This window comes from Corapipo altera, unplaced genomic scaffold, assembly GCF_003945725.1.
Source record: "Corapipo altera isolate COAL_440 unplaced genomic scaffold, ASM394572v1 44b, whole genome shotgun sequence".
Classification (NCBI taxonomy): domain Eukaryota; kingdom Metazoa; phylum Chordata; class Aves; order Passeriformes; family Pipridae; genus Corapipo; species Corapipo altera.
The window spans coordinates 662170-686272 of NW_020884932.1; the positions used below are offsets into that span (position 1 = coordinate 662170).

Sequence of the window (24103 nt, forward strand, 5' to 3'; positions counted from 1 at the left end):
GCCTTCCTAGCACAGTGGATTTTTCAGTCTGTATTTTGGTTAAGGGAATGTTAATACATTTCCAAAATCTCCCATATCTTCAGAGACAGCAAAACTGACTCCTGTCTCTCCTTTGGAGTCAACTCATTGGTATAACTAATAGAAAATTAGGCACACATCTATCTCTTCCCTCTCCAGCTATGTGGTTGGAAAGTTACGTGTATGCATACAGACATGTTTGTATTTCTCTCAACTTTCAGACTGGTCTCCATTTTAACCTTCTGCAATCAGCACACTTCAGCCAGCCTCTAATTCTTCCCAAGTGGACAAACATGGATAGGATTGTGTTTCACTGGCACAGCCAAGTGAATAGAAACAAGTCAAAACACCAAAGCAGAGACAACTCCTTCACTTTTACTGTTTTACACCTTGTAAGACCTATGAAGTACGACAGCAAAACTATCTCAAAATGCACATGGGATTTTTTTTGTGTTCACGACAGCAAATAGAAATGTTATCATACCTTTAAAAAAGAGTGGAATTTGTTATAGCTTTCATTAGACTAAATCTTTACACTCTTTCCTCATTCTGAATGGCTAGGAAGCAATTTAGAGAAATACATCAAAGATTCACTGGCCTTCCTCAAACATAAAAAAAATTCCAACTGCCAGGAAGATACATCTAGTGGTACCAAGACATACATACAGGCTGAAACTACAACAGCAAGTTTCACTGCTTCTAAGGTGATTCACATGGACAGGATATCCCAACAGTCTCACTGCAAGGCTCACTTCACAGCACTTCTCCCAGTTCAGGGGGTGAAAACTTCAGCTATTCCAACTCCTTTGGCCGGTAAAATGGGAGTAGCATTGAAGTTTGAATTGTTTAAAAGTTTCATGATTTCTCAAAGCAATAGCACTTGTGTCATACTGGAAGAGAAGGGTAAGAAAGTGAGCAAAAGATAGTCATACTCTCCAAAAAAAGGTGTGGGAAAGATGAGAACCTCAAGAACATATCCAAATGCATCATATAACTAAACAGATCTGATGAGAAACCAAACAAGATGTGAATTTCTAGTCAGTTTGAGAGATGTCTAAAAAATTTCTTTTCTGAGAATTCACATCATTCTTCTACTGATACCTGCTTCCTACAATCCAGTTAGGAATTCAGGTTATAACCTGAGGCTTTCATAAACTTTTTTTTATAGAATGAAGAATTGATTCATTAGTTCTACCAGCTATTATTACAAATAGATGCTACCATAACATATCTGTAAGTTTCTACCCATACTGTGCCACATACATTCAGTAGCTAGTGATAAATCCTGCACTGTAAAGTACTTCATAAAAAAAGTCTGATCGTTATTTGGCTTAGGAAGTACATAACAAACTTCCTTCTCCTAAAAAGAGTCGCAACTCTTATGCACATGCAACTTAATCTCTAAATTATTACTACAAATCTTGGCATATGCCTGAAAGCTGTTAACAGTTGTATCTGACAACACTATATATTTAAAAACCTGTCTATAAATACATGATAAAAAATTGTATATGACTGTATACAACACGATCTGAGATTTTGATAATATTCGTACAGTCTCTGCTCAATCAACTTGAATAAAGAACTGATGTGGAAATTAAAAAACTCAGTGTGAGTTTCTGCTATCTTCAGTTGAATTTTTATATATTATTCCCTAAGATACTCTTCAGACAAAAAAAGTTTAAAGTTTTTGTTGTATTATAACAACATTCCCAAGAGCAGCTTTAAATTTGAACACCTAGGCATTTTCGCCAAGAATTCTCCCAGTTATGACCACCCAGAAACAGGAACACAAACACAAAGCAGGTTCTGAGGAGCTGTCAACATTTTAAGTGATGGAAGTAACACATCAGCAGTTACCCAAAACAAAAAAAATTCCAAAAGACCGTCCATTTTTAGCTGAACCAATTGCTGCAAGTATCACTGACAAAAACAAGGCATACTGTAACTACAGCAGTAGCTTTGCTGCAGTGCTGACAGTGTACACACCACTATGTAATGCCTAAAAACGCAGTGGAAAAACTAACTGTGGATCTCAGGGTCAACTCTTCTACACACTGTTCATAACAGAAGGTAAGAATATTTACTTTGGGGAAGTCCCATTCACTGAGGAACAGAGAAGGGAAACTACTGGTCAAAATTCCTGATAAGTGTTATCACCTTAAAGGAAGCTGGAACTTGTTACTGTGCTGCAAGAAAGCTCTTGAATGTCACGCACAGGTTTGGCCCCTGCATCTGGGAGTGCCATAAGATCTTATGGAATTTGGGTCTCACTCTACTTAATGCTCTAAGCCTACTTCAGGCATGCTCACAGCACAAAGCTAAACACGCATATATTTGTTTTGTGAGACCAAGGCCCCTAATTCCTGAGTGAACTGAACTCTCCTAGAGATGAGGCATAAAATCACAGAGCAGTATTTACTCCACTGTATGTTGTTCATAAAACTGCACCAGCCTGAGGTCAGACAGGAACACAAGTCAGGAAAGGCTTTTATTACTACAGTTCCTATTAAAGGAACATAGACAATAACTGAACATGCTTTCCAATACACTGACATAATTTTTATATTTTCATTCAAATGGCATATTAACAAGCATAGTATGAATTTAAGTATGTTACATCAGAGGGTTAGTATTTATACATTACTTCAGCATGCAAAACAACTTAGTAAAAGTGACAATAGAGTGTAATTTACTAATGGCAAATTAATGACAGTAATTTAACAAATGCAACACCCACGTGTCACTGACTGATGAAGCCAAGCAGCATGCCTAGAAACACACATAGCTGGAGATTCAGTTCAACTAACAGAAGTTATTCTTGTTCTTTTTTATTTTAATTCTCATAGAATTGCTATACAAATCCTCAAAATTAATTTTGGCAGTTTTCAGGATAAAAAGAAATAAAAAGAAACAATTCAGCTAATTTGCAAGTTACAAAACAAGGGAGGGGACTTCAAGCATGCTTATGATACACAAGATAAATGCCAGACACCACACCTAGACAAGCTTGAGCTAGTTACCATTAGGACAAAAACAATGCTTCAAGTTATTTTTCACCATGCTGATGCTACTAAAGTATGATTTCCAGCAGGGCTACTTGCTCCAAGCATCCAGTTCTTACAAGGAATCAAGAAAGCACAAAGCATGCAACTAAATAAGGATGGCAACACTAAGTGTGATGTGGGGTGATGTATCACGGATATCACAAAATATTTAAATTGAAAAAATGAATAATGTTTCAAGTGAGTCCTTCTTTATAGGTGTTGCAGTGTTATATGATTAAAGAGTTGTTCATCCCAATAAGATATACTGAAATTTTTAACGAAGAAGTAAATTCATGACCATCTTGTGACCACATAAGGGCAGTGTATCTTGAAAATTGCTACTCACGCTCTTCACATATAGCACTCTTTATTTATTAGTGAGTAGATAAAGAGAGTGTACACCCCTTCTGGCACTCTTCCTGCACTGGTAAAAGCAACAAGCTTTGCATCATTTCAGCCTCTATAGTCTTTAATATAACAACGTCAGAGATTTGCAAAGGACAAAATACACTGTAGAAGAGCAATTAAAAAAATACTATGTGCCATAGAAAAGATCAAATTCAGAGTTACTTTGAAGAGACCTTCCTGCATCTGAATAAAACTTTCAAGGTTATTGATCCTCATCACATTTACATTTAAACAACTCACTCCTGGTAGCAAGTCAGGTTGTAATATGTTTAAGCCAGGAGACAAAAAAAGTTTCACCTTTGAGCAACAATTGGCTGCACATTCTAATAATTCCCTTTTGCTTAGCCCGAGCTGCACAATGCTCCATGACAGGGGCATCCTTTCATCACCAAGAGAAAGGTATGCACCTTATTCCTCCTCAAGCTACCTTGATGGTGTAATGAGCATCCTTCCAACAAAGCACTCCTACTGAGTAGCTTAGTACTATGGTAATGGTTACATTTAATTTCTAAAGAGAAAATATTACTATAATAGGGTTTGACAGCTTTCTGTTAAGGTTTGACCACTGGGATGAGGTAGTTTTAGAAATAGGAAATAACAGCTATGTGTCTCGAAATCAACACACCAACAAGAGGTGGCAGGCCATAAGACTAAAACCTCACATACCCTGCGAGGGTTGGACCCCAGACAATTCTGCTTTGGCTAAAAACTGGTTGAACTACAGCAGACAAGAAAACCCAACCTGCAACAAATAGTATTTACAAACGCATCAACAAGAACACAGAAACACAGGAGTTTTACATTAGCTTCTTCTTCCCCCCCCGCAAAAAAAAAAAAAGCATTTGGGGAATTTAGTATTTAGAAAGGTTAAAATAGATGTGTATATATGTGAATTATCAATTCAATGCATCCATTAAAAAAATCAACTTGCACATTAACGTTTGACCTATATAAGCAACGACCTTTAGAATAAGCAGTACTGAAAGCAGTCAGCAACTTTGAAAGCAGCTGGCAACTAACCAAGAAGATTTTTAACTTTAAGGTAAAGAACACGGGCAGCAAAATGCTCATTTTATACAGCCCAATTCATCTCGGTATCGCAGGAGAGAAAAAAACCTACTACTTGCTCCACGTTTAATATGCTTCTTAAAGGGCCTCAGCTTGGTTATTTCAGTTTAGCCGAATGTTTCTCATGCCTCGAGAGCACATGTGCCCATCCTCAAGGCTACAGGGTACCGGTGCTACAAGCCTGTACTCCAGTGGCACGGGCAGCTATCCGGCTCTACTCATCTCTTGCGGGGGGAAGGAACAAGGAAACTTATTTTAACTTCTGTTTTTCTTCATTGACTTTCTGAACAAGGAACACGAGAACTCAGAAAGAGAAACAACCATCAGCCACACGTAAATCAGTTCCTAAAGAGGAGTTTGGTCCGATTTTAGAATAAACGGCGGAGACACATGATCCAATTAAATTCTAATTATGTAAGTAGTAGGCAAGAGTATTTACACAGGCACTGATTACAGCTATTAGAGCCTAAAGTCGCCGGCTGGAGACGCTCCGCTTCCTCCCCCGCCGCCAGGCTCGTCTCATTTTTAACTTCCCCCCTTCACAGCCCTCCCTACAGACAATAGGAGACGCCGGCCCGTGAGCCCCGTCTCCAAACCCATGCCCCCTCCGGCGGACACCCGCGTGGAGGAGCCGTCGCTCTCCCCCGAGTGATGTCCCCGAGTCCCACCTCGGGGCCGAGAGCCGGGGAAAGACCCCCCCCACACTTACATCCCACCGCCCGCGCCCCCAGCCCCGCAGCGGCGGCAGAGGCAGCGAACCCCCCCCACGCCCCGCCGCCGCCCCTTACCTCCGAACAGGTGCGGCGAGAGGTGCGCGGGCAGCGAGCCGATCACCAGCCGAGGCCCGCCGGAGGAGCTGCCGGTGGAGCCGCCGCCGCCGCCGCCGCCGCCCCCCGCGGGCCGGTCCCGGCCGCCCTCCTCCGGGGTGCTGCTGACCGAGTCCTGCGAGCCGTAGGGGCCGACGCTGTGGAGGATGTTTAGGGCGGACTGCGCCGCCCGGGCGCCAGAGGCCGTGGCCCCCCCCAGGGACCTGCTCCGGGGTGCCGACCCCGCGGCACCCCCCGCCGCCGCCGCTCCTCCGGCCGCCGCCGCGCCGCCCGGAGCGGCGTGAGGCGCCGCCGCCAGGTGCGCGTACCGCCCGCCGGCGCCCGCCGAGCGCCCGCCGGTCCCGTTAGCGCCGCCGCTGCTGCTGCTGCTGGAGGAAGGCAGATCCCCGCCCGAGTACGCCCGGGTGCGGCCATTGGCGGCGGTGGGGCTGCTCTGCTTCGCGCCCATGGTCCCGCCGCCGCCTGGCGCTGCCCGGTGCCCTTCGCCGCCGCCTTCCCCGCGGCGCCCGGGGTTGGTGGCAGTCCGGCCCCGGCGGGGGCGATCCGAGGCGCGGGTCGCGCCGGGGAGGGGGGAGAGGGTTCGCCGGGGGAGGGGGACGGGTCGCTCGGTGGGTCGGTGTGGAGAGGGGAGAGCCGCCCGCCGGGATCCGGCTCAGCTGGCGGCCCCGGCGCGGCCGCTGCTGGCGGGTCCGGGGCGCCACCATGAGCTGCTCGGGACGGTGCTGGCTCCCGCCGCGCGGCCTCTTGGCCCCGCCGCCGCTGCTGCTGCTGCTGTGCCCGCCGCCGCCGCCGCGACCGCCGCCGCCATCCTCCTCCGCCGCCGCCGCTGAACCCTGTGCGGGGCACCGGCGGCACCAGCGCCGCCGAGGCCGCTCGCTCGCCCGCGGCGCGCCGTGCCCGTGCGAGGGAGGCGGGAGGGGGCGGTCGCCCGGCGCAGCCGCTCCTCTACCGTGTCGCCATGCTGGGGGCGGCACCAGCGGGCGGGGTGCGGAGCGGTTACGGCGGGCGGGGGCCACCGCCTCTCTTTCCCTCCCCGCGCCCGGCGGGAGACCGGCCCCCGGCGGCGGCGCAACGGGCCGGGCCCGCCGCCTTGCCCCGCCTCCCTCCCCGCTCCTCCCGCAAGGTGCGGGGCAGCCCCAGGTGAAGCCCCGCCTGGGCTCCGGCCGTGCCCCCCGAGGTGGGTAAGGAGGTCCCCTCGGTGGGAACCCGCTGGAGACAGGCACACAGACACGCACGCACACACGTACACGAGGGGGGCTCGCTGTCCACCTGCCCGTAGGGGCTGCCCCGCCGGGAAAGGAGCGAATGAGCAAGAGCGCGGTGCTCGAGGGCGGGAGGCGGCCCCTGGGTCCGCTCTCCCCTCGAGCCCCGGCAGGTAAAGGAGGAGCGGAGCGGTGCAGCGGGAGGCGGCTCGGCGGGGCGGACAAGGCCGGGGCGGCGGGTGCCCTCTTGCCGCCTGGTTCTCTGCTCTTGCGGCTCCAGCAGACGCCCGGATGCCCAACCTCGGCGGCCGGGGCGGCTCCTGGCTGCTCGGCTGGGCCGCTCCCCGAGTCCCGGGCTGGCGGGGCGGGCGGTGTAAGGGCCGCTTGGCCCCGTCGGGAGCTCTCCCGGGTCCGGGACTTCCCGGTTTGCTGCCAGTCTCGGCTCTCCTGGATTGAGGACATACCAGGAGACGTATGGGACGTATGGGGAAGCTGGACAAGAAGGATGAAAATCTCATGTCTCTGGTTTACAGGCGATACAGGAAAGTCCCGTAGACCTCAGTCTCTCACTCAGAGAAAAACTCATATTTTTACACAAGAATTGACTAACCTGAAAATTTTGACCCAGTGAATAATATCCATGTGGATAACAGGCTTGGTTTGCTCCTGACAAAATTATCAGAGACATAAAATTATTTTGTTCTTTAAAGGTATGTGATGTTGACTGTCATGTACATTGAATTTATATAATATGATTCCTACAATCACTCGTTCAAGGAAAACTGTTTTTATGGATTATCGTCTGTTCTAATATAAGGTATGTCACCATGAAGCACTGCTACACACCATCTCAGGTCTCTCCATCATACTGTCTCGGTAGGGACCCCAACTACCTTCCTGCCTGTGTCACAATGGCATAGAACCCAATCTGATTTACAATTAACACAATAAAACTGATCAAAACCTTAATTAATACACAAAGTATTATGTAACATTTTCTGTATTACATGTTATTATTACATGTATTATGTATATATAAGGTACAAACCGAACATTTACATGTACATGTTCCATTTACATGGAACATTACATGTACACTTATGGCATATTTGATGTTCCTCCTCAGATGCAAATAGGCACAAAGGCCTCCCTTTCCCCCTCCTTTCACCATCTCTGTTACAACTGCATGTGGTCGTGTTCTGGCATCAGTGCAGCTCACAGCTGAATTTGCAAAAAGAGGTACCATAGTTGGGGGTGGCACAAGAGATTACTAGCCCCAACTCTTCATTCCAACACCACTTTTCTGGATAGCTGAGACACTGTGAATAATCTGAACCCCATTTAGAGGATGCTGCTGTAAACTATTGCCCGTTTCAGTAAGAGGCAGTGATTCCACAGCTGTCTCATGAACAGCTTGGTCCTTTGTGTGCTGGGTGCTGGGCAGACAGCTGGGGTCGATAATCTGCCGTCCCAAGCTATGTCATCCCCACTTGTGAATTATAAGCTGCAGTCTCTCCTAGCAGTGGTAGATACTCCAAAGTACATCAATCATGAGCACTTTCTAGTTGTTTTCTACAGAAAAAAAAAATCAGTGTGAATACACTGTCTGCTCTACCACTGATTATTTTTAAAATCCTTGTCCAGCTTCAGCCAAATCTCAGAGACATTAATAGTATAGAAAATAAATGGTTATGTAGAAGATAGAGATCCTAATGTTCCCACCAAAAGGAAAGCTACCATAGGAATTCCTATCTTGCTAGATTCCAAGAATCTGCTCAGGCAAGGGATGTTGCAAACATGACTCATAATTTCTGCTGCTCACAGAATGCCTGTGGCATGTTGAGCCCTATTGGAGCAGGTTTAGAGGGAGCATGCTCAGAGTTTTATGGAGGTTTTAAAATTTCCACTACTGAGTGCTAGTAGAGCTGGTCAGCTGCTAGAATAAACAGCATTTTGAAGGTAGTACATTGCTACACACTACCACAGTACTTTCTGTATTTTTTTTACAGTGGATCTAAGAGTTGAGCAGGTATTAAATGCAGATTATATTTGACTGTGAATAACCTTTTATTCAATTTAGGATTAAAATATAAAATCTATGGGGGGAAAAAAGTTCTTAAGACATCTAGCCAGTTACTGTCTAACAGTCAGAAAATTACCTTTAACAGCACAGGATATGTCACAGAAAAAAAGTCACAACAACAGTCCAGCCTGTGTTCCTTTCTCAGAGAGCATGACTGTTTCCTGTACAATGTGATTTTGGTTTGTTTGTTGGTTTTTTTGAAGGCTTCAGTTTTTGTTTTGTATCTAGGACATATTTGCAGCTCTCACTATCAAGTGTGAGTCTAAACAAGACACATATCTCAAAGAACACCTAGATCTTCAGAAAAGCAATGTGTCATGCCTCTGAGCCAGCTTTCTCCCCTCTGTTCTCCTCGTCTCTCTTAAAAATGGTTGAATAGAGATTTTTCTGCATATCAAAATTTGCTTTATATCAGCAACAGTACAGTTAGGTTTTCAGGCTAACGTTTCTTCTAACAAATGTGTACTAGTCTTTTAGTCTTGTAGAGGCAAGTACCTGGCACTGTAACCTCCACCCCTTTGTTCATTAACACACTCCAGAAATAGTTTGCATAAAAAATTCCTAAGTTAAAAAAAGGTAACTAGTGATGAGAGGAAACAGTACAGAGAGAAAGTAGAATATCTTGGTGCTGACCATATTTCCACAGATTTCAAGGACTCAAAGGAAAGCAGATAGTTATATAAAAATTGACTTTGATAGGCCTATATGGGTGAATGCTGCTATTATTCCTGTGGAAACATATCTAGGGACTCTTATTCATACTTAAATAAGCACTACTTGTTCCTTGTCCAGGATAGTGGGAAAAAACTGGTTTAGACAGGCAAATATACTTGCTGTTCTTTGTTACAAGCTGCATACCTCCACTTCAGTTCTGGTTACACCACCTCATCTATCAGCAACTGAAAATAATGAACTTGTTTCTTGACCAGTTTCCTTGAACATACCAAGTGGCAGGTGTGCCCTAGGCATACAAAATTAGCCATCAATTCATAATATTGCACATTTTGGAAAATGTGTGCTGATAAATGGAACAGGGGTCTGCATTTTACTCAACAGTGAGCTATGCAGACAGATCAGCCCCCCTCTCCCTCCCTGCCCCCTTCTTTGGTGGCTTTTAAAGGGGCACTGAAACAAGGATTTAAGCAAGGTTTCATTTCTGACAGAAGGATCTGACCCTGAACTAATAAAGCCAGCCAGAGTTTCATTCTGTTCAGAACTGATCAGACACTCTTTTCTAAAGGAGAAAGATTTAAAAAGTAGCAGCACAGACTCATAACATGCAGCTTAATTTTATAATAGCTAGTGTGGGCTCCTAAAAGGGTTTGGCCAACTAGATTTTCTGAGCAGTTACCAAACTAGAAGTGCACAATGTGATTGGAAGAGATCAATGCAATTTTTATATTACTGTGTATTTCATCTGTTTAAAATAAAAAGTGCTGCACACCGCTTCTGCACAGATACTGAAAATAGACACTTATGATGTGTTTTGTTGCTCATAGAGAAAACAAAACAGAACATTTTGTCCCTCTGAAATAAGATGTGTAAAAGACACATGCCTTCCATCTGTAGCTAGAGTAAGCCATCCAGCAGGCGAGGGTTTTATACTTTCACATCTGTATCCTTAGGGAAATAGGTCCCATATTATCCCTCTCAGTGTGACCTACAAAGTATACATAAACTTGTTGTAGGAATCTCTTTAGATATATTTTAGTGTCAGTGAATCTCCAGCTAGTGACTGGTATTTCAGTGCAGGAGACCCTGTTATCCAGTATCTTAGATTTTTATTTGCATTGAATAACTTTTTGTATGTATTGACTTTAATCCCATGGAGATTTATGCGTATGCTTACACTGATGTATGAAAAACAGTTCTGCAACATGTTGTGATCAGTCTTCATGGAATAAAAAAAATAAGCAGCTTTCAAGCTCAAGGTTTAGGTCGTAAAATTATTCTGGAAATGTGTGGTGATGCTTACAAGGATAAGGAAGTTTATCCTTGCTTTATAAAAATTCTGTTAAAGCCATCTACCTTTTGTTTGAAGTTTATTCTTTTTTGAAATTTCTATCACACTGCAGACAGTGTGCTTGAATTTTTACACTAGAGGTACCCATAGAGGAAAGTGATGTTCACAGAAAAGATAACTTGATCTTAAAAATAAGCTGACATTTTGACTGGCCTTATTGATTGACCATTTGGTACAGAAAAAAATACTTGGAAATATCATACTTCAAGAAATGGCAACTTCTGCAGTGCACTTCATTACCACATGCTACAAAGTAGTACTTAAAGAAATATACTTCAGTCTAAGATTTTTCATAGGAAAGGGCATTCACCATAATAATTTCTAAGCTGTTCTACATTCACAGTTATATTACTGTAACCACGGAGTACCTGTGTAGGTAACCAAATGCAATACCAAATGCTATTCATATGAACTTGCCATTTTAGTACATGATCAGGCCAGTACTGTTATCAGTTCTCCCATAAACTCTATTAGTTTTGCTCGTTGGTGGGGATTTTTTGGTATTAGCTTTGAATCAGTTATCCTACTGTGTAGTTTACTGACCTTTCATGCAGCTATAGCTCCCCCAATGCTATCTTTCTTTAGAATCTACTGTGCAGCTCATTTTTCTTATATACTCAAGGAACAACAGAAGACAAATAGCTGCTTAGACTATGCCCATTTCTACACTACAGGCATTTGCACCAATTCATAAATGAAGTGACATCAATGCATGTTTATCTGGGTAAGGCGTGGGATGTGAGTCCAGGGCAGATGAGCTGACATATAAAGGTCGCATCGAGCTCATTTTTCTGTTTCTGTGATTTCTAAGAAGAGGGGGTGGAGGACAAACCAGCATATGGGAAGTATGTTTACTCTCTTATTTTCAGATCTCATGTATTGGTGCCCAGCAATGCCAGCTGAATGTGGATTCAGGAGTTAGGGGAGGACTATCAGTCACCTAAGCTCCCTTTACTTGGGCAGAGAGAAATAATGGTAGTCTTTCAAGCTATATTCCTGAACTACACTAATTTGCTTTGCAATGCGGGGTGTGACCGTGAAACCCCTCTGCAACTAGAGAGGCAGCTGGCTTTACAGAGAGCCTTATCTAGAGCAGTTTGTCATAGTTAATAAGGAAGGCACTTCAAGATGTGACATAGTTAAATCAGTTTTCAGAAACTGATTTCAAGCAAGCTCTTTTACAGGATACATCTTTCATTATTGGTACTAATTGCTCGAATGCCAGATATCTAGAGGAAGAGGTGAGTAAATGGAAAACAGTGTTACAGAAAAATAACAGTGAAATATGTAGGAATCAAAGCAGGTGGTAGAGCCATGTGACATTAGATTTGCCAAGTACAATTTGTATTCTCTCAGGTTCTGTATTATCTGCCAAATATTACCTTAACTTCTCAGAATCCAGAAGAAAAATTACCTTTGTCCTTATTTTTGCACAGTATTTGCTAATGTTTTATATTATTACTAATTATTAATTAATATTCTATAGCCTCCTACTTGCAGTCTACTACTGATAAGCCTAATAATGAGAAACAAAAACACCCTAGGTAGTTACTCATAGGAATGTTAAGCACAGCTGCTTGGGCAGTCACACGTCGCACTGACTTTGTGCAACAGAATTCAAAGGGACAGTGACAACCTTAAAGTATAATAAAAGCAAGGCATACTAATGTATGCATCAGGGTAATACTTTATTAACTAATGCATAGTGAAGAATACAAAAGCACGTAACTGAATTTTTTTGAAGGCCTAGATCACAGCTGCAACTAGACCGAGTCGGGAGGAATGTCAGAGAGCTCCGCTTTGCGTTCTCTGCCAGAAACATTTTCTGCCTCGGCTTCTGTGCATCACGCCTGGTGTAAACCAAGCATGAGGGTGGTGTAAAAGGCTCCATCTGTCGTGTTGGCTCAGATCCACTTGACAGAAGCCAGAACCCATAAGAGATGAGAAATCAGAATTGTGAACCCACTTCCTCCTCTCCCTAATTTGCCCTTCCCCAGTTTGTACTTCTCCAGGAGCAAGAGAGGCAGTGTCTTGTTCTAGTTGCTGCTTGCAAAAATGAGGGGAGTGGGGATGCTTCATGCATCTTCCTCAGTCCTCCCATAACAGCACAGGGACCACTCACAATTTAGACTGAAGGAATTAAAATTCTTAAAGAAAGAAAATGTTTTCCAAAGAATGGTAGAAACCAGTCATTTCACCACTTCAGAAAGCCAATGTACACTTCCTGGCTGGTTGCTCTGCCTCAGGCTGGTTTCAGTTCAGTATTCAGAAAATGCCAGGCAAATAGTAAATCAAGTTCAAGTTAGAATAGTCCTTGCAACAAGCTGGTGTAGCAAAACATTTCTAGATTATGCAATGTCTTTCTAGGCATTAGGAACGCAAAGACTCGGTCTTGTCCGTAGATTCTTGTTGAAATGAGAACTGTTAGTTACAGGGCTAATCATCCCCATGGAGCACCTATGCAATGCTACCTTAGCAGGGTCACAACTTATCAAGATAACTCAGAACCGCTTATGTTCTTTGTTATTTTCTAAACAAAGCTTTTGCTCTGGACTTATGGTAGCTCCTCTTTAACTCAGTCATGATATGGTCATAAAATAGATAGGGCCCTTTTACAGCCATATTGATCCCGGTCACGGACAGAATGGAGTTGTACACTTTCCACATGGAGTTCAAATAGTAAACAAAAGACCCGTTTTGTAGGAAGCACATCCTGAGGCTGGAGAAACCTGGATTCATTCTGGGTGGCAATTCTTCCTGTCTTTGACAATACAGAGCAATTTGGTATTGCAAGTCCACACTGACATCTAGTGCTGAAAAAATTGCACTAGCCAATGAGGAAACAAAGAAGAAAAAGATGTTGGATTGGAATGAAAAATCTAAAAATATAGCAAATCATCCTTCCTGCTTTATGAAAATGACAGTCTGTCGGTCTGTCCAGTGGGCAGGAGGTGCTTGGCTCCGTGAACTTGGGTGCTATGGGGACATCCCTTGGAGAAATGCACAGGGTACCAGTTCTGACAACCAGACAGCATAGCAAGCCCTGGCTGCCTCTGAAAACTGCTCTTGGGGACATGAGCAATCTGGAGCTGTGACTTATTTTAAGTTTGTTTTTTAGCCACTGCTACTGTAGGACTTGGTCCGGAGCTACATAACTAATAGACCACTGCTGCCAATGGCCTGGTAATCTTGATTTTACAAAGATTTCACAAGGATGAAATGTTTTCACCTTCCAACCTGAGAAGAGAATTTCCTGGTACATTTGGAAAATTCCACACTCTAAGGTTTTTCCAAGGAAGGGGGTAATTTGTTTAACAGTAGCTTTTAGTCCTTGATATTCTCTGACTTCCAATTTTACTAAAAAACATTCTCATCATTTTTACACACACACAAAAATTTGCACTTTATAATATTTTATTGTGCCTTTAAGGGCAGGTAAAGATTTTAAAGCAAAATATTTGTGATTTTTTAATCGTAATTTCTATCTTCCATGGGAAAGTAAGAAGTAATCATAATGTACAGAATAATGAGTGTTTTTCAGTATCTTAGCTGCCAGCACAGTTCCTCCCCTGTCACCAGGGAAATGGTTAGATTAAAACCATGTGCTCTGTGTGCTTCAGAATTGAAATATGCATGTTAGTGTTGTATAAATCATCAAAGGAGATGAGCAAAAGGACAGATCCAAAGCCACCAAGATCAATGGACTTTTTTTTTCCCCATTAAATCCCAGGAGCTTTGGATCAGGTCCCAGAGGATGTCAGAGCTCTGCCAGCCCTACTGAAAAACTGTAGTCCAAATGCTGGCATGCTATTTGGCAAGCCACAACCATAAGGTTAAGTAGAGGTTGCCAGATGTATCCTCCATGGTGTTGGTGAGTACAATTTCACAGTGGGACCCAGCACAGGGGATTTCTTGTCTCTCTGCATGGAGGCAAAGCAAGTCTTACCCTACCAGTCATTGCTATGTGTCAGGGGATCCTCTTCCTCCAGAAACCCTACGCTGTGCATTGAGGCACATGGGCAAGCTGTATCTCCTACCATTTTGTACTACCTGGGGAATAGCTCTTACCTCCTCACCTTTCACAGCATGGCAAGCAACAAATGGCAGGATTTAGCCCTTATTGCCTTGTGAGTGTGAAAGTCTCAGAAGAAAACATAGTTTTTTCCTGTCCGTAGGAAAAAACCCTTCCTCCCCTTATAGTCAGAAAGCCCAAGTATTCAGATATAATTTCTTCCTTCAATTTTTGCAATTTTTAATTTTTCTGAGAAATAATTACATACAAGTAAGTATGTTGTCACATCTAGGCTGTATTGCGCCCCACCCAATCTCTTGTAATCAACAACAGTAAGCAGATTTTAGAAATGTTTCAGACTTTTGTGTCTGGGCTGGACAGATTGGGATGTGCAGGGAGGATTGGCAGATCCAATTAGACAATAAGTAACATAAGTAGCTGTCAAAAAATAAGGATAAAGTAGGAGAAAGCATGTGGCATCTCTCACTAGATAAGCTAGAATGATTGGCATATTCAGTCAGAAACACTCGTTTTCTGATTTAATGGGGGCTTAAGACAAATTGTCTCGCAGCTGAGACCATGCAAATCAATCATTAAAATGTCAGGTTAGAGTCTGATGCCAGTTTAAATTCCATTAATATCAGTGGAATTGTACCAAATTTATCTATCCAAATTTATAGGGTGCAAAATTTGACCCATAACAATGATTAGGAGCATGCAAATCATGCAAAACTGTATCACATGTATAGAATTTCCTTGAAATAAAAAGCAATAGAATAGTGAAGCCAAGAATGTAGAATAGACTAGAGTAGAATAGAAAAATAAGGAAAAGGAACAGGAAAAGGAAAAGGAAATGGAAAAGGAGATAAAGGGGACAAAGGAAAGAGGAAATGGAAGGGGAAAGAAAATGAAACACTGAAAGAAATGCCGTGAAAAGAATGCAGGAATTTAGGAAAATTCCCTGAAGATATTTAAAAACATGGAGGGGGAAGTTCTAAATGTATATTAATAGAATTTAATTAAATCACTTCAACACTGCTGTCATCATATCATGTTCCTGTCCATCCTTTCCTGTTCAGCTTCGAAGAAGACCCAAAGGACATGCAATCTGGTGGTAGTGAATTATTCAAGAAGATGCCACTAACGTTTTAAAGGTGACTAGTTTACAGAGCATATTTGATGCAGTGATTGAACATCCAGTGCAAATATATTCAGCTGACATTAGTTCCTAAGCCTTTAGGAACAAGACTGTATGGAAATCAGTGTTTTTTTCATTATGGTACTAGGCAATAACAGATACATCCCCAGCTAACAGCACTGACTTGCTTTATGCAGAACACTATTTATTGTAATGAAATTTTGAATATATTTTGGAGACCAGTAAGTGAGGTTGAATGGTAATAATTTAGCATTGCATACTTAAGATTAAATCTCGCACCTGATCTTTTGCCTTGTGCTCAGGAGTGTTGTTTAGTGAAGGGAAAACTCCTGTTCATACAAAACCAGCATGAGTCAGGGCTACTTTTCAACAAGGGTTGGGGGACCACAACCCAAATCAAAGGGCCCCTATTGGCCCTTTTAGTGACTCAGTGACTCAGGATTTCAACAAACACCCAGTATGGGGTAAAGGAGTAGCTTTGGTAAAGCAGTAGACTGGTTTTACAAACAGTTGCTGCCCACAAGACAGGAGTGACAGGGTTTTGGCAGTGTACAAACCCATGCTGCAGCAGATCAAGCTGGGGTGGCTGACACAACTACCAACCTTGCCTGATTGTGCTGCCCTTATCTTAGAGGCTGGCATCCTTGCCTGGAGCTGATAGGAGGACACAGACAGCTTGATGTGTTCAAGTAAAGCAAAAAATATGTCAGTCAGGAACAGTGGCAGTTCAGAAGCAGCTGTGTGACCCTTCAACACCCTCCTGTGTGAGGCTAGAAGGGGTGAAAGAGCCCTGCTTTATTCTGTTGCCACATCCAAGTTAATATCCTGATACTTCAAAATTTGGCTATGAACAGCTTCTAATTCAAGCTGACTGTCCTCAGCAACAAAGAAAAATGTAAATGCACACTGATGGTTATGCAGTGCGTTGTTTTAGACAATGATGGTGGAGGCAAAGAATGCTTTAGAAAATTCACAAATGCATAATAATAAAAGCCCTTGAACTGAAGAAGCTGACGAGCCTTTTTTAATCTTTTTTTAACTCCCTCGCTATATTTTGAATAATTCTCGCCTTTATCTGAAAATGGTTCTTTCCAGAATCCTTTCAGATTTCAGACTTCATTTAAAATCACATTTGATGATCTGATAGTTTGTTCTGTCTGATAATATTACAGTGCCATTTTCATCAGCTGCAATCCACCTGATCTGATGTGCCTCAACTAATAGTGCTCAATCCAGGCCTTTGATTCAGGTCCCTATTTGCAGTGTAGACTTAAGGAGAAATTTTAATGCACTTCCATTTTTATGAAGGGCATTTTGCAAAGAGAAAAGGAAAAAGCCAAACTGAATAAGGATGCTAAAAATTATTAAAAATATGTAGTTAAATCAAAAATTATTTACATGAAGAATATCTTCACAGTGGAAAAAACTGGAAAGCGGGTATATTTTCCCAGTGGAAGAAACAGGAAAGAGGGTACAATGCTTGGAGAGCAGCAGCATTGGTCAGAAGAAAACCTGTCCTTGATTTTCATCTATCTGGCTTGATTATTTGGACAACTTATAAGTCACTTTGACTCTAGTTCATTCAGTTCCTCTCTTTCTACTCCCTACCTCTTTCTCATTTAGTCAGGATAAAACATATTACATTCTGTGTTACATTAACACATAACATTCTGTGTTAGTAAGCACAGAAGGTGAATGCTTTTTGTACTAGATCCCTATGATAAGAAAAGCTTTGGAAATATAGAACTTTCAGGAAAGCCATGGTATCCAAGTTATGGAAATACCAGTCACAAAAAAATTGCCACTAATGCTCGCCTGCTAAGCAGAGCCATGAAGCACAGAACGTGCAATAAGTATTTCTGAAAAAATACCTTGTAAGTTCATATACTGCAGGATATATCTGAAAAAATGAGTCATAGAAATACTTCATCATGTAGAGATTGTAGTGGCCTGAGAAGCCACTTCTCAGTTCACCTGGCAATTTATAGATATGACCTATACTGGAAGAAAATAAATAAATATATTTTCCAATCAGCAGCTGACATAAACCAAACATGTTTACTGTTAACGCTGCTGTCACAATTAATCACAAAAGCCCAGAAATCAGATTGTGCAGAACCTAATATTTTACATTAATATCACTGTGTGGTATGTATTAGGGCTTTCTCAGATAGGAAATTAATTCTTATTAAAATTTCTTGTGGGCGTTAAAACTCAAGTAATGAGACAAGAATGAGATGGGAGTCCAGAGGCAAATGGGGTGGAGAGCTCCTTAATATGTAAAACAGCTCCTTAATAAACAGTAGAAGAAAGCTCATGAGAAAGGAGCAATATGCCAGATGGAAACAGCTTTGCCTGTTTCCTGAATCGAGTCTTTCACCCCATTTTAGAGAAGTAGTGTGAAACACTGTCAAGGTTGATCAGACCCACAGACACGCAGTACAGAATTTGGTCTGTGTCTCTATTACTGCTTGCTAACTGAACCGACTGCCAACTCAGACCACTGGTATAAGTTTAATTATCATCCCAGTTGTTTTCATTATAAACTGCTGTTCCTTGGGGGTTTATCACTTCAGTTTTTAAGGCCTTTCTGTGAGTGGTTTGTTCACAGAGGTAACAGAACTAGATTGGTTTAGAAACAGATTTAGCCAGACTGGTGCTGAAATTGTGGTCAAACTAGCTTGACATACCTAGCTTCACCTCTTTCTGTAACACACATGCTAAAAATCCTGCCTTTATATTTATCAGAGTCAAACATAAGTGGAACCATGTTAATAGTCTTTGCAGAAAAATCTCACTAAGATGCCTGTTTGAGGGGTGTAGGGTTAATCTGGGATCTCTTCATGAGGCTACATCCTGGCACATGGCCAATGTGCAGGTCAATTGGCCAATATTTGCAAGAAATCCTGAATTATATTCAAAATTTTGGTTCTCACAGAGCTCAGAAGATCCTTTCCCTGTCCTCCTCTTCCAGATCTGGAATATGCCAGTCTCCCAGTTCTACTGGCTAATAAAGATCTGAAAGCATAGTTGCTACTGAGAGGCTTACATGTCTTTCACATACCAGCATATGCATATGCCTGAAAAGTGAGAACCTAGAAGGATATAAAGGGTTTTCAAAAAACATGGTGTTTTTTAAAAGTTTTTTTTCCACCTCAAAAATCAAAGAGGTTATAGAAAGGGTGATTAGTTCCCCTTCTTCTCCACAGCAGACTGTGCTTTTGAAGTCCTTCCAGAGTACTTGTCATCACAGTGCATATGACCTAACTGTTCAGGTCTTTAGAGGGCTACAATATATCATTCTGGAAGCTGTAATTATATGGTTACAAATCCAGCATGTTGTGTGGCTGTTTGTGTAGGTAAATTTTATATAATGCTTCCCAGAAAATGTTTTGGTAGTGGGAAGAAAGAATTTGGAATTGACAAACCAGGTTTTCCTAGGCCAAATTGTTCAGGTTTATCCCCTCAGGATCCATCCCCACAGCAGGTTTGATTCAAGTGAGCAGCCTACCTAGCCAGAGCATGTGCAGCCACAGCTGCATTCGAGTGCCATCACCCACTCAAATGGAGGAGGAGGAGAGGAGGACAGGCAAAGAGAGGTGGAAGAACTGTACAAGCAATTTGGTTATCATTTCTGTTTGGTGTCAGAACTGCTGTGGTTATATCCCAAAGGTCTCAGCATTATACTAACCCAAAATATACTCTGTCACTTGTTTCAAATGAACCGCAGGCCATAACTAGAAACCCCTCATTTTAAATGGTTTTCCTGCAAAATGTCCCTCCTCAGGTTGCCAGTGTGACTGTTGACAGCAGAAGGATTTTGGGTTATGACCCAGCCTAGTGCAGTGTAAAGGAAACACACAGATGAACTGGTCTGTATTTGTGCACACATCTGGGCGTAGCAACCCAGCTAGCACCCCGAGTGACTCCTCAGGGATGGCTGGCCTTTGAGCCACAAGTACACAGATGTTGCCATTTAACGGACATCTCTCGATATTTAGCCAAAGCCAGGATAACAGACAAATGGGGGATCAACTCCAGTTGCCTATCCTCATTTGTCTTGTCACGGCTCTCTGGCTTGCTGATATGTTACCCTGCTGATATGCCCACCATGCCGCAGGCAATGCCCCTGTCTCGGGAGACATCTATAAACCATTTGTGGATCCAAAGAGAATCCGCTTTAGCATATAGGGATATGCGTTATCCAACCTAGCCAGGATGAATTTTAACTGGTGCATAAGCGCTGTGTAATCATTGTTTTGTATGCTATTTACGCATGTTTTGTAAAGATACCGCCCTCTACATAGCTGGGGTGTCCCTCCATTTGTATGGTAATGAATCAGTATTTAGGGGGCCTTTTCTGCTCTGCTTCTTACCCAGCCCCGGTCCCTCTGATAGCTGAGCAAGACCCACAACAGCAGTTTCGCTAATGAAGGTAGTCGAGATGAGGACAAAGAGCCCAGCCATACCTATTCAGGGAGAAATCTGCATCTGAAAGTGCCTGCTGGAAATGGGCGAGATGCCAAACAGCAGGGAGAAGGGGGACGCTCTGGAATATAAAGGAGGGCATACTATTATGTTTTCCTGTCTTTAAGTCACTGGTTATTTGTACAAAAAAAAAAAAAAAAAAGGAAATAAACAAGGGGAACCGTTTGATTTGGCAGCAGCACGTTTTATATCCATATCCCAGCAAATGCAACACCCCTTCTCTCCCACAGACCTGCCTGCTGCTGTCACTCTTCTTCTAATATTGCAAGCATTCTCCTGTTCCACCTCTCCACAACCATTCTCCGGTTCCATCTCTCCGTAACAGAGCCTCTACCAACAGCTGATGAATGTGCTGGATTTGCAGTTGCCCCAGGATGCAGCAGTCAAGGCTGTGCTATCTGAGCAGGTAGGTGACTTAAGCTCTCATTTTCAGGAATCACTGCCTTTTGGGGAGCGTAGGTTACGCAGCTGAACACATGATGCCTACACTTCAGGTCACAGCAGTCACCATTGCTCAAGAGCCGTTGCTGTTACAGTTCAAAGGGGTTTTGTTTTACTGTTTCTGAGCATGCTGCCATGCTGCTTTTCCAGTTCTGCTTCCACCCGTTCCTATGGTGCCTAGGTCTTTCCCATTATAATCTCTGTATGTCCTGCTGCCTCCAAGAACCCCGGCAGCCTTTACGTCCCAATGTTTAATAGTATCCCCTGCTGAACATAGGTCCAAACACACAACTCGTGCCAAAAGAGAAAGTGTGAATCATCTCAGCAGCAGACTATGGCAGCAGAAAGTTGATCAGTACTCACATTCACAGGGGACAAACTGCAGCAGCAGCCTGGATGACAGGTAGAAATGACATGCCCAGCCAGCATCAGTGGATACAGTAATGCTGGAGAAGAAGCCTGTGATCTCCCTCCCCTACTTCTTTTATGGCAGCTAGGCTGGTTAATAGCCAGTAACTCTCTTCAGGAAAAAGAAAAAAAAAAAAAAAAAGATTATGTGTAGGCCCAGAGTGAAAGATTTCAACTGGAAAAGACCATCTTCCCCCAGCAACCCATTATGCTTAGCTCTAAACCCGATGTTCAGCATGGTGGCAGGAAAGCAAATTTGATAACAGCATGTAAATCATGTGCCAGTGGACCTGGGCTGAGAACCTGCTATCTAAATCTCAGCTTCCCCTGTGCCAGAAGCATCCCAGCTGAGACTCATGCAGGATTAATCTGCAAAGACTAAGAAAGAGAAGGAGCAATGATTGACATGGTAATACAGCATCTCCCATGCAAAAATGCCCTCAACCGCCTCCAGCATTTTCATAACCAAATACACACCTTGTTTTGCACTATAAAGAGCATGGGAATGAAATGTGATAATGAGACATAAAGAGATGCATGTATGAGACAAGCTGTGGACAGGCAGTGAACATAAAAAGAGACATGTACATGTGCACATATGGGAGAAGTAGCAGATAGGCACTTTCTTATAATCTAGCAACAATAATCATGACAATAACTACGTTCTGTTATAATTTTCCACTCTCCATGCACCTTTGCATCTCTGGAGAAAAGAAGCAAATGATCAGGCTTTCTATTCAGATTCTTGTAACTAGGCTCCAGTGGTCCCTGTCAAAAATACCCTGTCAAATATCCACTTAAATCATCAGGCAAGTTTGCTTCAGCTGTCTTCCTGCCACTTGTATTCTGTACTTTTTTCTTTATTAACAAGGAAGATGCTTCATGGAAAGCCTACAACAATGCATTTTACAGAGACTATTGGAAAATATCAGTTCAGAATTCACTTTCCACAATCCCTGACACATCCAGTGCTAAAAGCTGCTTTCACTTCATCAGGAATCAGAACCAGTGCCAGACCTGCTTCTGTTTCTTACGCTTGCAAAATTAATACCAGTAAGCTTCAGCTCAGAGAGGACTTTAAGAGATTGTCTGGCAAATATTTTCAAATGGTAAATAATAAGGGGAAAATAATACCGTCTGGACAGTGCAGCAGCAGGAAAAGAGGCAATATTTGTTCACTAAATTCTCTTCTAATTATTGACATACTGCAACTAATCAACATTAGAAGCAAAAAGAAGCTGTAATCTATGAACATCCTCCTCTTTTTGGACTGTTCCCAGTACTAATTGCAGCAGAGGAGGATTCTGGACTGAAATCTTCTGGTTTTTCACTTAGAGGAACTCAAAGGCTGCACAAAATGTTACAGGTTTTCTGACTTTCTTGTAGCAACACTTTTGCCCTGCCATTTTGTGAGGCTATGGATCCACAGCAACAACCTTTTATCTGAAAGCTTGTTGTAAACTGAATCAACAGTAGCAGATGCAGAAACAGATTTCCCTTGGGAAATAAAATCAAGTCAGTCTGACAGCCATAGTGGCAAGTACTAGCAATGTTCATTGCCCTTGTAAATCTTGGGGATAAACACCCCTAAAATGTCAATGGCTGATGGTGGAAATTGAGTAGAGTGTAGGTGTCGTAATACACAGTATACATTCCTGTGCTCTCTCTCTCTGTGCCAAAATGGCAATGAATGATCATTTGTATTGGACAGGCTGTAATTGCCTACACTGTGTCATGGAGCTCCTGGGCAGGCAGTGCTGGGGTAGGTGAAGATGCTTCTACATGAACATGTCATGATAATCAGTGTTCATTGATTCTTTTACTCCCTTATATTTGTTGCTGTCCAGGTGAATGCTTCCTCGTAGTGAAGTAGAAATTGTTTATACATAGTGCAGTACCAAGATCTGTGTAAACATTAAAATATGGTTATGATTCACTCTTGATGATGGAAGCAAACCCATAGCATGAGAGAAGGAAATTGTTCTGTCTCTCTCCACCATGCCATGGACATCTCTAGAACAGGTTTGGGGGATTTCTAGTCTGGCTTTGCTTCCCATTCTAAAGAAACATTTACTTTGCTTCCCATGCTGCAGTATTGCAGGAGAAGTTGTGCTGGCTGCACACCCCCTTTGGGCTGGGACATGTGCCTGCCTTGTGACACTAAAGTCACCCACCCTCTAGACAAATTTTTCCTCTCAACCATCCTTCCAGATACCATCTTTTTGCCCTTTTCGCCTTAGGGGGCAAGGAAATTGCTGGTGAGACATCAACAAAGAGAAGAATTTCACTGGCGAAACCAACAACCTGCTTTTCATTGTTACTTTTTACTCCTGACTGGATCATCTTGCAGTTGTTTCTATGACAACAGAAAAATTATTTTTTAACATAAATCAAATTTGTCAGACTTATACTTGCGCATACCACTTGCTGAAGGCTAGGAAAGCAATTCTGAGACCAAAAAGCAGACCAACTGACCCACTCTTTGAAAATGGAGCTATCAAGGATCTAAAATAGAAAAGATTCCTTGTTTTCCTACGTAAATTTGTTCTGAGTATTGAATTGTTGTTGTTCTTTTATATTTTGAGAAAGAAAAGCATGAGAAGAGGGTATATAATGAATTAGTACACTTACATTTTAAATACAGACACTTTGGGACAAATCAACTGTTTCTAAGAAAAGAAGTGTGAATATTCAGCACATAAACAACATAGGAAAAGGAAGAAAATAGAAGATTCATATGAGCTCCTCTTTGGAAAATGTAAAGGGACTTCTGAAAATTGCGTTCTGTGCCTGTTTGATGCATGGGTAACAATAATAGTTCTTTGTAGCCTGGTCCCCAGAGTGCAAAATTATGTTTACCCTTTGCTTTCACATTGTGTCTCATCTTGTCCTCTGGTATCTTTTCATTAGACCCTAAAA

The 24103-nt window shown here is 42.7% G+C and overlaps 1 protein-coding gene and 1 long non-coding RNA gene across 8 annotated transcripts in view; one reads left to right on the forward strand and one right to left on the reverse strand.

The window, feature by feature from the left end:
* Window positions 1-6349, reverse strand: part of ZNRF2 (zinc and ring finger 2) — a 54674-nt gene extending 48325 nt beyond the window's left edge. For both annotated transcript variants that reach the window (XM_027659444.1, XM_027659446.1), the window contains exon 1: window positions 5330-6349. In XM_027659444.1, the coding sequence (XP_027515245.1) occupies window positions 5330-5816 (487 nt within the window). In that variant the 5' untranslated portion in view covers window positions 5817-6349. The remainder of the gene's footprint in view (window positions 1-5329) is intronic.
* Window positions 6350-6398: 49 nt separating this feature from the next.
* Window positions 6399-24103, forward strand: part of LOC113954730 — a 32339-nt gene continuing 14634 nt past the window's right edge. For 2 of the 6 annotated variants that reach the window (XR_003530318.1, XR_003530321.1), the window contains exons 1-4: window positions 6446-6545; window positions 14407-14547; window positions 15768-15842; window positions 20566-20741. This is a non-coding gene — a long non-coding RNA (uncharacterized LOC113954730). Of the gene's footprint in view, window positions 6546-14406; window positions 14548-15767; window positions 15843-20227; window positions 20283-20565; window positions 20742-24103 lie in introns of all 6 variants that reach the window. The other 4 variants (XR_003530320.1, XR_003530319.1, XR_003530322.1 and 1 more) reach the window with 4 other exon arrangements.